General features: G+C 53.1%; 1 protein-coding gene across 2 annotated transcripts; it reads left to right on the top strand.

The window, feature by feature from the left end:
• Positions 1–805: 805 nt before the first annotated feature.
• Positions 806–7888, top strand: ZNF174 (zinc finger protein 174). 2 transcript variants are annotated; one of them, XM_047780740.1, is made up of 4 exons: positions 806–2031; positions 3020–3242; positions 6366–6462; positions 6871–6999. In XM_047780740.1, the coding sequence occupies exons 1-3, from the start codon at positions 1624–1626 to the stop codon at positions 6422–6424; spliced, it is 690 nt and encodes a 229-aa protein (XP_047636696.1). In that variant the 5' UTR covers positions 806–1623; the 3' UTR covers positions 6425–6462; positions 6871–6999. The 2 variants fall into 2 exon arrangements, with proteins under 2 accessions (XP_047636696.1, XP_047636695.1); XM_047780739.1 differs by lacking the exon at positions 6366–6462 and having other exon boundaries at positions 811–2031; positions 6871–7888.
• The last annotated feature ends 7370 nt before the right edge of the window (positions 7889–15258 follow it).

The raw sequence follows: 15258 nt of genomic DNA, 5'->3' as shown, positions 1-15258 counted from the left end.
CCAGGACTGGGACCTGGACTCCTTGCCTTATACATTTGCATACATGCCGCACCTCTGGATAGAGAATAGTTTTACAAATGCTATAATCATACAGAAGGCTGAGCCTGCACGCTTCTAGACTCCTAATATCCCAATCATAGCTAATTTCAGAATGCTCCTCTCTCAGAGATGCTCTTCTCTGGCGACAACCCAAACTCAGCAGAAAGCAGGATGGGGTGGGGAATCGGGCTGATTCACTTTTCCCTCAGCAAGTCGGCCAGGAGTCTTCCTAGCGCCTTCGGTGCTAAGGTTAGGTACTGTGGCTCAAGTGGACTAGGAAAGCGAGTCCGTAGGGTCCCGCTGCAACAAGCCGGGGGTCTCAGGCCGGAGGGAGTCCGGGCTCGGGTAAAGGGGTCGTTTCAGCTCTGGCTCGCTGGGGGGGGGGGTCTGAGGGGCCCAGGCGTAAGAAAGTGACTACCGAGCATGCGAGGGGCGCCTGGCCCTGGCCCAACTGCCTCTGAGACGACAGCGAGCGGCGAACCCTAAGCCTCCGGGAAGCAGAGCCGTCACCACACACACTAGCGACTCCCCAAACTCGTCGCTTGGCCGGAAATCAGCACACCCAGCCCCTGCTTCAGTCCGCCCACTGCGCTTGCTCACAAATGGTGCCAGCGGACTACAACTCCCGGAGCGCACTGCGACGGCTGGACGCAGTTCTCGCCTGCATCGACAAACCCAACAGCCAGTGGGCGAAAGAGAACGCTCTCAAGGAGCCAATCCCTCTGCGGGGGGGGCGGGCCCTCCCGTGGCGTAATTCCTCGGCAGCCAGTGGGAGAGTCTGCGACGAGCGGCTTCGGCCCCGCCCCCAGCTCTGGCTCGGGGTCTCGCGTCCCGGGAGAGGTGAGTCGGTAGCAGGTGGATGTGCGGTATGAGGCCTCTTCAGACGTTGCTGTCACAGGCGCCACCCCAGGCTCGCACCCGGCCGCGTAGCTGAGCCGCGCGCAGAAGTGCTGCAGATTCGCCAAGCCCGGGGCCAGCTGGGGCGCGGAGCCGGAGCAGGGCGCCCTCGAAGGCCGGAGCAGCGGGGCCTCGGAGCCTCAGGGACGAGCAGCTGCCGCGCCTCGGTGTACGCTGCTCGCCAGCAGAAGACTTCCTCTAACTTCCATCCCCCGGTGTGCGCCGTGGCCAGCCTGGGCTCACCCTGTAGCGCCTGGCGAGATGCTCGAGGTCGGCGTATGGAGGATGTGGGGGAGCTGGTGCAGGGTACCTGGATGACAACTTGAACTTTTCCGAGGGATTCCCGCCAGCCTGTCACTTCAGGTTGCGCGTTTCCTCTGAGACCTCGTGTGCTTGTCACTGAAATAAAAGCATGTTTTCCCCAGTTTCCTTTTAGGATATTGTGACTTTTCTCCTTCGTAAGGAAGGTGAAGAAACTGGCAGAAGAACAAACTCTTCCCTCTACCAAGGACTGTGTCGTCTTCAGCAGTCTGGGGTCAAGGCTGGCGAATGAGAAGGTGCTGCCTGCTTCCCTCCCTAACATTCTCAGAGAAGCTTCGTTTCTAGCATCCTTCTAGCATTCAGGGCCATGATCCCGAAGGCTTGAGCTGTTTACGAGGAGAGAGAAGCTGTCTCCTGAGCCCCACAATGGCGGCTAAGATGGAGATCACTTTGAACTCGCAGTGCCACATTCAGGCTTCCTCCAAGCAAGAGAGACATATAATAGGAAAGCTCGAAGAGAAGCGAGAGCCCGCCCAGCAAAAAGACTGGCCCGATCCCGAGCTCTCCCGCCAGAGTTTTAGACGGTTTTGTTATCAAGAGGCGTCTGGACCCCAAGAGGCACTCTCGCGGCTCCGGCAGCTCTGTCGTCAGTGGTTGCAGCCCGAGGTGCACACCAAGGAGCAGATTTTGGAGCTACTGGTGGTGGAGCAGTTTTTGAACATCCTGCCCCCCGAGATCCAGGCTCGAGCCAGGCGTCGATGTCCAGTGAGCAGCAAGGAGATTGTGACCCTGGTGGAAGATTTTCACAGAGCAGCCAAGGGACCAAAGCAGTGGGTAAGGAGGGCCTCTAGTGGCCCCAGGATTTCTTTTTCATCTGGATGGTGTTTAATCTTTGGATCCCTCCCTAGACAGAGTCCAGAATTTCAGATGTTGCTTCTGGTCTCATTTGGGACCTTCCCCATTCCCACCGCCTCCCGGGGAGATGCAGTAGGTTTTCAGAAACCTCAGCCACAGGCACTCCAGTGAGAAAGTATAGGATCAAGTAGGGTTCTTAAATCTTTGCGGACAGATTCCCCCCTCCCCCATTTCCTCTTGAAGGATTCCTACAATCAAGATTCTTAGCAAACAGGGTCATCCCCGTTGGGTAGGAATTTGATTTGGGGGGAACTTTATTAGACCTTGTCCCAGCGAAGTGTCTTGCACATGGCCTTTGGATCAGGAAGCTACAGCTCAATTGGACAGGGTTCTTTCCAAGCCCCACCTCCAAGTCAGAGGCGCTTAGGGAGGAAGCAGACACTCACATGCTTGGGAGAATGGAAGCAGTTAGGGAATGGGTAGGGCAATCCTTAGAGCCCTACTGCTGCTTAGATCTCCTTGCCAGGAGAGCGTGGGCAGAACAATGGATTAGACAAGGGTGGTTTTTAATCACCCCCATCCTGCCTCCTCATCCGAGAGGGCCTATTTCCAGCAGAAGCGGGAGGGTGGGTGGGCATAGCGTGGACTCTGATGGCTGGGTGGCATGGCTGACCTTGCTATTTGTGCCTGCTCTCTCATGACTTTGGCTCCAGGCCTTGAGAAAGGCCCAGGCTTTAGGAGCATCTACTCAGAAAGTATTGGCTCATTTGAAGCAGCCTCCTTTTCATTGTTCTCTGTGTCCTTCCCTGTGCTTCCTTCGAGGATTTCAGCAGGCTCTATCGAGGCTGACCCCTGGGCCACGGTCAGAAATTCCTGGGGTAAAGCAGTCACTACAGGAGCAGCGAGAGGTCAAACTGCCCTCAGTCAGTCCTCAGGCTGTGCGCTAATGCATGGGCCTTGTTCCTAGGTGGCTGTTTGCATGGAGGGCCAGAAGGTGCTCTTGGAGAAAACTGGATCCCAGCTTGGAGAACAGGAACTGCCAGACTTTCAACCCCAGACTCCTAGGAGACATCCCAGGGAGAGCCCTCTGGAGGAGACTTCCCAGGAAGGGTCTCAGGATCAGCGGAGCCCCCATCCTCGGGAAAAATCCCCGCTCCTCCAAGAACCAGCCCCCAAACTGGCTGGGATAGGTAAACACTCTATGCCTCTTCTCTTCCTCTCCCAGCCCTTTATCTCCATCAAAGCATCTCATGGTTCTGAAAATCCATAGACCAGGTATTGGGCTTTTTTAAAAAAAAAAAATTTTGTGTCATAGTAGATCTTTATTCTGGAACAAATTTCACTAATTGGAATGGTGATAATACTGTAAGAAGAAGTATGCTTTTATCATTTTCTCTTGTTGACTTTGTGACAATCCAGTGCACACTAGGATTATCTTAGTGCCTGCTTTTCTGTTCCACTCAGAGCTTCTTATAGTGAAGACAAATCCAGGCATGACCACTGATGAACTCCTTTCAACCTGTGGCTGAGTGTCGTCACTCATGGGTTTATGTTTCGATGGGGCCTAAACAAGGTTCTGCTCTTTAGAAAAAAGCCCCCCTCCATAATATTTTCTCCCTCCTCCTCCTCTGACGTTCTGTCACATGGTGTACCTTAAACCCTTGTGTTGGAGTTCCCATGGTGGCTCAGCGGAAGTGAATCTGACTACCATCCATGAGGACACAGGTTCAATCCCTGGCCTCGCTCAGTGGGTTAGGGATCTGGCGTGGCTGTGGCTGTGGTATAGGCTGGCAGCTATAGCTCCGATTCAACCCCTAGCCTGGGAACCTCCATATGCTATGCAGGTGCGGCCCTAAAAAGACAAAAAGAAAAAAAGAAAGAAATTAAACCCTTGTGCTTATTTCCTTAAGTGACTCGGGTCCAGTGCCAGTAGAACTGCTGGCTCTGCTCCACACAGTCCTGTGATCTCTGAGAGACCGTGGCACTTTGGCCATCCTTGGTGATTTGAGTACAGGATGTGGTCAACAGGTTAGAGAAGAGGGTTACAACGAGGCTAGAGCCCTGATTCCTTAAGATTTGCTACCGTCAGTGAAACACTTTGATTTCATTGTTCTCAAAACTCACGCGTGGGGAAGACCTTGGGCGTCCCGCAGGAAATCACGCTGGACCTGGTGGCGGTCCTCCCCCAGAAACTGCAGCCTTCGTGATCCTGATGAAAGTGGACCACATGCAGGCCCTCGGCAGAGGTAGCTGGTGTGTGTGCCATCTTGACCCCCTTCCCTTCGATGCCAGAGGGTAGAGTCTCGTGCTTCTCATTCCTCAAAGTGCCTGTCCGCAGAGCTGCGTCGTCCGCTACAGCTGCCACTAGCCACGTATGGCGATTTAGAGTCGCTTTGTCGAGGTACACTTCACATGCTGCACAATTCCCGCCTTTAAAACGTCCTGTTCAGTGGTTTTAATACAGTCACACACGCATGCAGCCATCACCGCAGTCTCCTTTCTGAACCTGTTCTCGACCTCGGAAAGAAACGCATACCCGTTAGCAGTCACTTTCCAGCCCCCGCCGACCCCTGTCTGCTTTCTGCCTCTGGATCTGCCTCTTGGACAGTTCATTGTCCAGCATCACACAGCAGGTGCTCTTTCGTGTCTGGCGTCTTCCACGGGTCGTCGTGTTTTCAAGGGCCTTCCACGTGGAAGCTGCGTGGGTGCCTCATTCCCGTCTTGGCTGTGGTACTCCACCGTCCACACCTCGATCGGTGGATGGACGCCTGGGTTATTTCCCGCTCTGGCTGTTGCGAATACGCTGCCCTGGACATTTGCGTACAGACTTTCCTGTGGTTGCTCGTGTTCATTTCTCCCAGGCATGTCCCCCGGAGCAGACTGGTTGGGTCTTAGGGTGTCTCCACATTGGACCTTTTGAGGTCAGACTTTTCTGCCATGGCTGCGCCAATGTACAGCCCGCGCTCTCGGCAGTTTTTCTGCCTCATTGTTGATACTTGTGATTGTTGGGCTTTTTGATTCCATCCACCCTATTAGGCATGAAGTGGTATCTTGTGGAGATTTTGAGTTATGTCCCTAGCGACTAAGGGTGTTGAGCATCTCTTCATGAGCCTGTTGGCCAATCGTGTATCTTCTTTGGAGAAGTGTCTATTCAGATCCTTTGCTCATTTTTAAATTGGGTTAGTCTTTTTATTGTCGTGAGTTCTCTGTGTGATCTGGGTAATAGACCCTTAGACGTAAGTTGCAAATATTTTCTCCCATTCTGTGGGTTGTCTTTTCACTTTCTTGACAGTATCCTTTGAGGCACAGATGTTTTTTGGATTTCGAAGAGGTCCAATTTATCTTTTCTTTGCCTGTGCTTTTGGTGACATATCAGAAATACACTTGCCTAACCCAAAGTCACAAAGATTTACACCTTTATTCTGTTCAAAGAGAGGTAGGTTTAGCTCTTAGAGTCAGGTCCTCAATCCACTTTGAGTATATATGTGAGGGCGGGGTTCAGTTCATTCTTTTTTTTTACTTCAACCTGTACCTGTGGAATGTGAAAGTTCCCAGCCCAGGGACTGAACCTGTACCACTGCAGCAACCCAAGCTGCTGCAGTGACAATGCCAGGCCCTTAACCACAAAAGAACTCCCAACTTCATTCTTTGATATGTAGAAATCCAGTTGTCCCAGCACCACTTATTGAAAGGACTACTCTTCCTCCCATTGAATTATCTTGACAACCTTGCTGAAAAACAATTGACCATATTTGTGGGGGCTTCTTTTAAAATCTGAATTGAAGGGAGTTCCCATTGTGGCTCAGCAGGTTACAAACCCATCTAGTATCCATGAGGACATGGGTTCAATCCCTGGCCCCACTCAGCCATGAGCTGTGGTGTAGGTCACAGATGTGGCTTAAATCCTGTGTGGCTGTGTTGTAGGCCAGCAGCTGTAGCTCTGATTTGAGCCCTAGCCTAGGAACTTCCATATGCCTCAGATACAGCCCTAAAAAGAAAAAAAAAAATCTGAATTTAAATTAATTAATTAAAATCAAAGAAAACTAAAAATTCAGTTTCTTGGTCACACTAGCCACATTTCAAGTACTAGTAGCCCCATGTGGCTGGTGGCTGCCACATTGAATAGCACACGTGTGTGCACACATGCAGATTTTCCATGTGGTAGGAGTGCTGTTGGGTCACGCTGCTCTAGATCCTCCAACTTGTCCACACGCCGCTCCCACTGGTTTGTATCTTAATCCTTAATTCTGCTGGTCAGAATTTTGAAGTTGCTATAACTAGAGTACCTATCTGGCCCATATCCCGGTTTCCAGTTGCACCTGCTGTCTGTCAACTTCATAATGAGAGAAAACACCACTCGTGCTGGACTTAGATCATTGGAAGAGACGCGGGTGGTCATTCCTCATGCATGTAAGTGAGGGTGTGTTTCCATGCTGAAATTTTACCTCTCTTCCTCTTTTCATTCCCTTGGACAATACTCGGTTCTGATGGGTTTGCTTTTTCCCATTTGTCATCCCCTAAACCTTTCCCTAAAAGTAGGAAGGACGGAGGGTTGGAGACCTTGGTTCCTAACGTTAGTATAAATCAGAATTCTCCCAGGTTCCCCCTGTTAACTGCAGACTTCCAGGTCCCACCCCGCAGAGATTCTGACGCAGCAGCCCTCGGGGAGCAGGCAGCCTGCTCGATTGCCCTGTGCCCCACATGAGTCTAATGCAAGCTGCCAAGTGGAAAACCACACTCTGTGGGTATTTCGTAGCACTTTTGCTGAGGTTCTTTCTTCGAAGCCCAGAAATGAAACATAATTCTTTCTAATTATAGAGGCCCCCAGAATGAAAAGTGACAACAAGGAAAATCCACAGCAGGAGGGGGCTAAAGGAGCAAAGCCATGCACCCTGTCAGCAGGCAGACCCAAAGGGAATGGCCTGCAGAGTCCTGAACCCAGAGGGGCGACTGTGAGTGAGCTCCGGTTGTCACGGAGGCAGGTCAGCCCCTCGAATGCTCCAAAGCCGTTTGCTCACTACCAGAGACATTGTCGGGAGCTGGACTTCATCAGCAGCCCCCTGAAAAGCCACCCACTGCGAGAGCTGAAGAAAAGCAAGGGGAGCCGAAGAAGCCTGAGCAGCCGTTTGCAGCGCCTTGGTCACCAGCCGGCCCACTCAGCCAAGAAACCTTACAAATGCGATGACTGTGGGAAAAGCTTCACATGGAACTCCGAGCTGAAAAGGCACAAGCGAGTGCACACAGGGGAGAGGCCCTACACCTGCGGGGAGTGCGGCAACTGCTTCGGGCGGCAGTCCACCCTGAAGCTGCACCAGAGGATCCACACTGGGGAGAAGCCCTACCAGTGCGGCCAGTGTGGGAAAAGCTTCCGCCAGAGCTCGAACCTCCACCAGCATCACAGGCTCCACCACGGCGACTGAGAGCAGGGCTTCCCTCTCAGCTCACAAGGAAGGTCCTTGCGTTTGTCCTCCCCTCGCTTGCATGAACATCACAGAGACTTCCAGCCCGACCCAGAAGGAAAGCCAGAGGCCCCCAGGGGCCATGGGGCATGCCAGGCTGGTGAGCAGCCCGGAGACGGGCTGACGGGGACACTGACCTGTTCAGCAGTGGGGGAAGAGCTGGCAGTCTGGGCTCTGGGTCAGAGGCCCCAGGGAGGCAGGACTGAGGGAGCCTCGGGGCCGATCCTGCAGGTCTCGCCCGCCTTGGCTGCTTCATTTATCCTCTCCGTGTGTTCACGGGTAAATTCCACACAGAGTAATGCACTTGCTGTCCCAGCAGACCGTCTCTGTCACGTATACACTCCTTTAATAAAGACGAGTGATCGCAAGAATTTCAAGGCAGAAGTTCATTGGATCGTAAATGCCCTACTGTTCTCCCTTGAGTTCCTGGCTGTTGATCGCAAAGGATGCATGAGTGGGAGTCTGGGCACCTTTCCGTGTGGAGGTCTCCAAGCACGAGCGCTTTTACCCAAATATATCAACACACACGCTCTCATTGAGGGATCTTTTCCGATCAAAGCACCTTTGATTTGGGAAAAGAGAATCCCAGCTGCCGCCACACCACCCATAGTGAGAGGAAAAAGCTACAAGAAGCAAGGCTGCCGAGGAGATGGCACAGGGAATCCTCGCCGCTCTCCTTTCTCACGATAGCTTTAAGAATAACAAAATGGGAGTTCCTTGGTGGTGCAGTGGGTTAAGGACCTGGTGGTGTCACTGCAGCGGCTTGGGATGTTGCGGCGGCCCGGGTTTGACCCCTGGCCCCGAACAGCCACACGCCACAGGTGTGGCCGAAAATTGAAATTAAAACAATAAAAATAAATGTTAAAAATACTGATGATGAGGGTGATGCAGATGTTGTAGAAGTGAATTCTCTCCGTACCTGCAGTAAAAATCGTCGAAACAGTCATTAATCTGATGGTACATAAGTTACACCTCAGTGACGTTTACAGAAATGACAGTTCATTTACCTGACATGTTAAACTCCTGGAACTAGGCCTGAGCCATCAGCCGGTCTCTACACCCCCTCCCCCCGAGTCTCTCAAAATGGAAATTATGATCTGATCAGGATGCGGTTCCTGTCAGCCCAGGCAGGCCAGCTGCTGGCCCTGCTTGGAGAAGACTCTGGGTAGATGGTGCCGTCCCTCAGGCCGAAAACGAGCAGGCAGTGTCCTCCCTAGAGCCTCAGTGTCCTCGGGCCACTGCCGGCCACCTTGGCTCTAGCTGTGACCGTCTGTGCCCCTGTCCGGGAATCTCAGGTTCCTCCTCCTGAGGGGGGAGGGACAGGGCACCCGGGGGCAGCCTCACCCCGGGTCTTCGCACCCTCCGCCCCCTCGTCCTCCCATCCCGCAAGAGTTGCCAGCTCTGAGAGCCTCCTCGGGTTTTGCTGAGCACACCCGTCTGTTGAACCAATCTGGTGAGTCAAAGAAGGTGTCTCCTAAAAGCAAAGGAGCAGAGAGGTCCACTTTTCTTAGAATTGGGACAGGAACCCTCCCTTAAAGAAGAGCTTTGTTGACTTGGTATATTTCGAAGAACCTGTATGCATGTGTCTTCTCTCTGCTGCTGATGAAATTAATAATGCCGAATCTTCACGGCTTCAGGCACGGGTTCACCTGTGGACCTTGAACTCATGTGACAAAACCCCCGCTCGGAACATCACTCAGTCCCTAAGGGTGTTCCAGCCTGTGCTCTGCCTCGCCTCTCCCAGCCCAGCTTTGCGCTGGCAGATCAGGCTCGGCTCCGGGTGAGGGGTGCCCGTGAGGGTCTGAAGCCCTGGTCGAGGCCCCCAGGCCCTCAGCCACATCTGCAGGGCTGTACTCCCTTCTTCAGATGCAGGGTCCCCTGTCCCCCCTCGCCCAGCGTGGTTCCACCAAGAGAGTCTGAGCACAAAACACAGACCTGCTGACGTGCACTCAGCTACCCCACAGCGGAAAATCATCTTTCTGCTTCTGTGTGCAGCCCTTAGCATGGAGCAGTCTGTGTCCCTTTCTATTCTGGGGTGGCCCTGCACTCACCCATGGGTGGGGGCATGATCCCTACTCTGGTTATTTGGCCCCCGTGTCCCCCCCCAGGAGGCGGGGAGAGGGGAAGATGCAGCGCCCATGTCAGGGATCCGGAGTGTGCAGATTCCTCTGAAGGGCACCTTCCATACAGCAGATAAGCCCTTGCAGAACCCATCCCCCAAAACCATTATCCCTCCCCACAAAATACGCACCTCCCCAATGCCACCCAATACAGAGAGCTGAGATTACCCCCAGATGTTTCTAAGACAAAAATCCTATTTTTATAGCTTTATTAAGATATATTTCACATATAAAATGTATCTATTTAAAGTATACACTGTGGGAGTTCCCACTGAGACTCAGCAGGTTACGAACCCGACTGGTATCCATGACGATGTGGGTTCGATCCCTGGCCTCGTTCAGTGGGTTAAGGATCCGGCGTTGCTGTGAGCTGTGGTGTAGGCTGGCAGGTGCAGCTCCCATTGGACCTCTAGCCTGGGGACCTCCATATGGCACGGGTGCGGTCCTAAAAAACAATAACATAAATAAAGTATACAGTATAATAGTTGTAGTAAATTCACCGAGTTGTACCACCATCACCATAATCTAATTGTAGATCATTTTTGACAGCCTAAAAAGAAACCCTGCCTCATTAGCCATCACTCTCCATCCCTGCAGCCCTCTGGCCCCCTCCTCCTGACACTCAGCACAGTGTCTTCAAGGTCCATCCATGTGGTACCTACCGCGTGTCAGTACTTTATGCTTCTTTTTGCTTTTCTTTTGGCTGTGCCTGTGGCATGGAGAAGTTCCTGGGCCAGGGACTCAACCCATGCCGCAGCAGCAACCTGAGCCGCTGCAGTGACAATGCCAGATCCTTAACCCATTGTGCCACCAGGGCACTCCAGTACTTTATGCTTTTAACAGCTGAATAATATTTCACCGTGAATAATAATAGACTGTGTTTTGTCCATCCATTCATCAGTAATGGACATTTGGGTTGTTTCCACTTGTTGGCTATTATGAATAATGCTTCTGTCAACATTTGTATTGTAAGTTTTGCTGTGAACTATGTTCTCATTTCTCTTGGTTGTGTACTTAGGAGTGGAATTGCCGGGTCATGTGGTAACTGCGTTTAACCATTTGCAGAGCCGCCAGACTGTTTTCCATTCCCACCAGCCATGTGGGAGGGTCCCAGCTTCTCCACATCCTGTCAACACTTGTTATTAGCTGTCTTTCTGATTGTAGCCATGCAAGCGGAAATGAAGTGGTGTCAGTGGTTTTGATTCGTACTTTCCTGATGGCAAATGATGTTGAGCATCCTTTCGTGTGTTTACTGGGCCATTTGGGTATCTTCTTTGGAGAAATGGCCATGCAAAACCTCTGCCCTTTTAAAATGAGGATTTTTGTCTCTTTATGGTGGCATTGTAAGAGTTCTTTCTATATTCTGGAATTAAGTCCTTATCAGATAAATGACGTGCACATGTTTCTCCCGTTCTGTCGCAGTGCACGTGCACACAGTCACAGACTATCTCCTTTTTTTTTTTTTTGTCTTGTTGTTGTTGTTGTTGTTGCTATTTCTTGGGCCGCTCCCGCGGCATATGGAGGTTCCCAGGCTAGGGGTCTAATCGGAGCTGCAGCCACCGGCCTACGCCAGAGCCACAGCAATGCGGGATCCGAGCCGCGTCTGCAACCTACACCACAGCTCACGGCAACGCCGGATCGTTAACCCACTGAGCAAGGGCAGGGACCGAACCCGCAACCTCATGGTTCCTAGTCAGATTCGTTAACTACTGCGCCACGACGGGAACTCCACAGACCATCTCTTTAAAACACGGTCTGTCACCCTCCAGCATACAAAACTGACTAATGAGGTCCCAATCCCTGCATTACCGGTGAGACAGAAGTGGGAGGCAAAATGTCATTCTTGGCTCCAGAAACTCGTCTGGGACCAGATAAGGGCAGAGCCAACTAGAGGAAGCCAGGAACCTACCATGGTCCTGAGGGTGACTGGGGCATTGTCGGGTCTGAGGCAGCTCCAAAAACAAACCAGAGAGGACTCGGTGCCAGGCTAAGACCCAGGGAGGGCACTGCTCCCAGCCGTGTCCTTGTCCAGCCCTGGGACCTGGATGTGCCATTTAAATTCTCTGAGCCTGTCCCCTCCCCTGGGAAGGGGGAGACCTGCTCTGCTGACCTCACACAATTGGTGAAGTGAACATGCATACATGGAAGTATTTTCTTTTCTGGAAAGTGTCATATAAAAAGAAAGTGAATTATGTGTCAAGTAATACAGCATCTTGAGATCTCCTTCTGTCAGCTCCTCAGATCTGGGAGTTCCCACTGTGGTGCCGTGGGTTAAGAATCCAGCTGCAGAGGCTCGAGTCACTGGATGCGTGGGTTTGGTTCCCCAGCCTGGGGCAGTGGGTGAAGGGATCTGGCATTGCTGCAGCTGTGGGATAGGACAAAGCTGAAGCTCAGATTCAATCCCTGGCCCAGGAACTTGTGTATGCCATGGGTGCAGCCATTAAAACACACACACACACACACACACACACACACACACACAGACAAATCCTTGTGCCTGGATTGAGCAAAGCGGCCACAGGGATTCGAGGGCGGAGAAGTCGTGCTTACCTGGATTCGACGTTGGCTCACACTGTGGTCTCGGCAAGAACATCCTGCAGAGGGAGAAGGATTTCTCCACGTGGCTGCCTGGGAGTAAAGCTGATGTCCTGGAGGGAGGGCGCCCCAGAGCTGAGGCCCCCAGCCCCCATTCTCCCCCGGCACATCATTCCGCTCCTTACTTAACTGGCTTTCAAACGTCTTCCCTGTGGTAAAGTAACATTTTACCGTCTTAACTGTTGTGAAGCGTACACATCCGTGGCCCTACGTACCTGCACAGCGTCGTGCAGCCACCACCACTGTCCAGCCTCCCCACACCGAAGCCCCGTCCCCCTAAACCCCAGCTCGCACCCGCCTCCTCTAGCCCCCGCCATCCTCCACCCGTCCTGCTTCCTGTCGCTGTGATGTCCCCTCCTCCGAGCACCGCACAGAAGGGGATCACACAGTATTTGTCATTTGGTGATGGCTTGTTTCTCTTGGCACCGCGTTCCCACGGTTGCCCACGCCATAGCGTGTGTCCAAATTCCCTTCCTTGCTGTGGCTGAACTGTATGGACAGACCACGTGTGATTCATTTAGCTGTCAGTGAGCCCTGGGGTCGTCTCTGCCTTGGGCCACGGGTGACAATGTGCTCCTCGCTTTTGGCAAATACATAATTTTCAGAAACTCCAACGAAAAAATGTGCCACAGGCCCCAGGGTCTTGGGAAAGTGGCACCATCATTGCTGTTCCCAGAGCACCTGTGGGAGACCGGGGCTCTGTCCGGGGAAGGGCCTGCCTGGAAGTTGGAGCAGAGGGTCAGGGGCAAGGAGAGACGCAGGTGGCAGGTGGGGGCGTCCCAGGCAGGAGCAGCCTCGAGGGTGGAACGGCCAAAGATAAAGGTTACAAGTTAGGGCTCAGCTGGGTCCCGCCAGGGGGTGTCTGCGTGAGACTGGGGGCGGCGGCGGGGGGGCCCCACCGGCACCGGGGGGACAGGAGCAGTGTGTTTTCATCAGTTGAGGGAAGGCCTGCGTCGCATCTGAGCCTGGCACAGGAGACAGCAGCCCAGGATGTGACCCTGCAGAGGGATGTATAGTTCGTGTGGGACCAGGTGTTCAGGCTGAAGACAGGATCCCAAAGAAGAATTTCCAGGCATTTGTTTGACTTTTGGGAAAACTTCAGGAGCGTCGGGACACAGTTCAGTGTAGCCAAGCGTTTTAGTCTGTCCAGGCCGCTCCAACAAAATCCCACAGACTTGCTGGCTCACAAGCAACGGTTCTGGCGGCTGGACGTCTGAAGTCAGGCACCGGCGGGGTCAGGTCGAATTCTGGTGCGGAGATGGGCTGTGCCCTCACCTGGTGGAAAGGCAGGGGGAGCTCTGCAGGGTCTGGCATCAAGACACCACCCTTCTGACCCCAACCATCACGCTGGGGGCGAGGATTCAGCAGAGGAATTTGGGCACAGTCATCCAGACCCCAGCACCATGTGTGCATGACTTTGGCTTTGGACAGACCTAGAGTCCATCCCGGCTCTAGTACCCCTTGCTTTTCTTTCCTTTTCTTTTTTTGTCTTTTGTGTTTTTTTAGGGCCATACCTGCAGCACATGGAGGTTCCCAGCCTACAGGTTGAATCGGAGCTGTAGCCCCTGGCCTACGCCACAGCCACAGCAACGCCAGATCCAAGCTGCGTCTGCAACCTACACCACAGCTCATGGCAACGCTGGATCCTTAACCCACGGAGTGAGGCCAGGGATTGAACCTGCAACCTAATGGTTCCTAGTCGGATTCGTTTCCGCTGCACCACAACGGGAACTCCTTGTTCCCCTTTCAAACGTGCTTCTTCAGCTCTATAAAGTTGAAATGAGAGGATCTGAGTTACAAGCCCGCATCGTGGCCAGTGCCCAGCACTCAGGCCAAGGCTCCTCGGGGCATGAATGCCTTGCCCATCAAGAGGTCTTGTCCTCCTTTGGGGTGGCTCTCATGGGTCTGGCCCAGCCACCCCTGGAAGTGCCTCCTGGTGAGCAAGGCTGCCCCCGGCAGAGCCGACCCCCAGCGAAAGGGGAAGGTGATCAAGCACCCGACACTCCTCCACACACACCTACTCAAAATCGCAGCCCAGCGCTGGAGGAAACCCAAGCTCGGCCACACTGCCTGTGGCTCAGATCCTCCTTCCGCACCCCAATGAACTGTCATCCAAGCTCTTGTTAGAAAGGTTCACAGAGGAGGGAACTCGCCACTTCCCGGGGTGCAGCGATCATGGGGGGCATCCTGGTGCTTTTATGTTCTAAGGAGAGAGACTTCCAGCCTCGCGGGCTTTTGCCCCGGAGCCCTGGTTGCTTCTGTGGGTACCGGGAGGAGGGGGTGAGCCAGTGCAGAGGACCCAGAATGAGGGGGAGCATGTTACAGCCTCTAGAAGGCCCCACGCGAAGGCTTCGTAAACATCTGTCCGCCGGAACTCCTCTGAATGCTGGGAAGAAGCCCACCAGCGAGGTGTGTGTTTTTCAGGGCAAAGGTGCCGTGAAGCATGTCGGGGACCCAGACACCCCCAGAGAGCATGTCCTGTAGGTCCAGCTCTGAAACATAACCACCCTGAGCAGGACAGTTTCCTGGGAAACAGGCTCTGTTCTGGAAGAGGATTGGAAGAGGCCTCTGTGGTCCAGGATTTTGAGAATCACAGGTCCAGGATCACACCAGCAGTCAGACATGTGCTCTCAGGCCAGAAAGATGGGAGCCCAGGAGAAAGGACTGACGGAGGAGTTTGCTTCTCAGCAGTAAAGGGTAGGCGGAGGCAGTCGGGGCGCCAACTTAGATCCCAAAGCAGTGTTTGCCCTGGGTGGGCTGAGATGTGGAGCAGGAAGCACTGTCTCCCAGCGGAGACATGCATCTGCTCTCCTTTCATCTTGCTTTCCCATTCATTCCAGAGCGTCCTCCACTCCCTGGTGAAAATTCTCCCACGCTCAGTTCTTGGAAACCCTGGGATGTTCTTTTCCTTTTGCAACAGGTGGGTTCTGTGGAAGGAAACAGTACCTAAACCAAAGCACACATCTTTTCAATTTCTAAAAACCTTTTTGGAGGAGTTCCTATCATGGCTCAGTGGTTAAGGAGCCTGACTA

This window comes from Phacochoerus africanus, chromosome 5 (assembly GCF_016906955.1).
Source record: "Phacochoerus africanus isolate WHEZ1 chromosome 5, ROS_Pafr_v1, whole genome shotgun sequence".
In the NCBI taxonomy this organism is placed as follows: Eukaryota; Metazoa; Chordata; class Mammalia; order Artiodactyla; family Suidae; genus Phacochoerus; species Phacochoerus africanus.
Note: the sequence above shows the minus strand (reverse complement) of the source record. Positions and strands in the feature narration are given on the sequence as shown.

Excerpts from the sequence above, each read along its gene's own strand:
- ZNF174 (XM_047780739.1), top strand. The coding sequence starts at position 1,624 with ATGGCGGCTAAGATGGAGATCACTTTGAACTCGCAGTGCCACATTCAG. Across the intron at positions 2,032-3,019 it reads CCAAGGGACCAAAGCAGTGG|GTGGCTGTTTGCATGGAGGG; the intron begins GTAAGGAGGGCC and ends CCTTGTTCCTAG. Across the intron at positions 3,243-6,870 it reads CCCCAAACTGGCTGGGATAG|AGGCCCCCAGAATGAAAAGT; the intron begins GTAAACACTCTA and ends TTCTAATTATAG.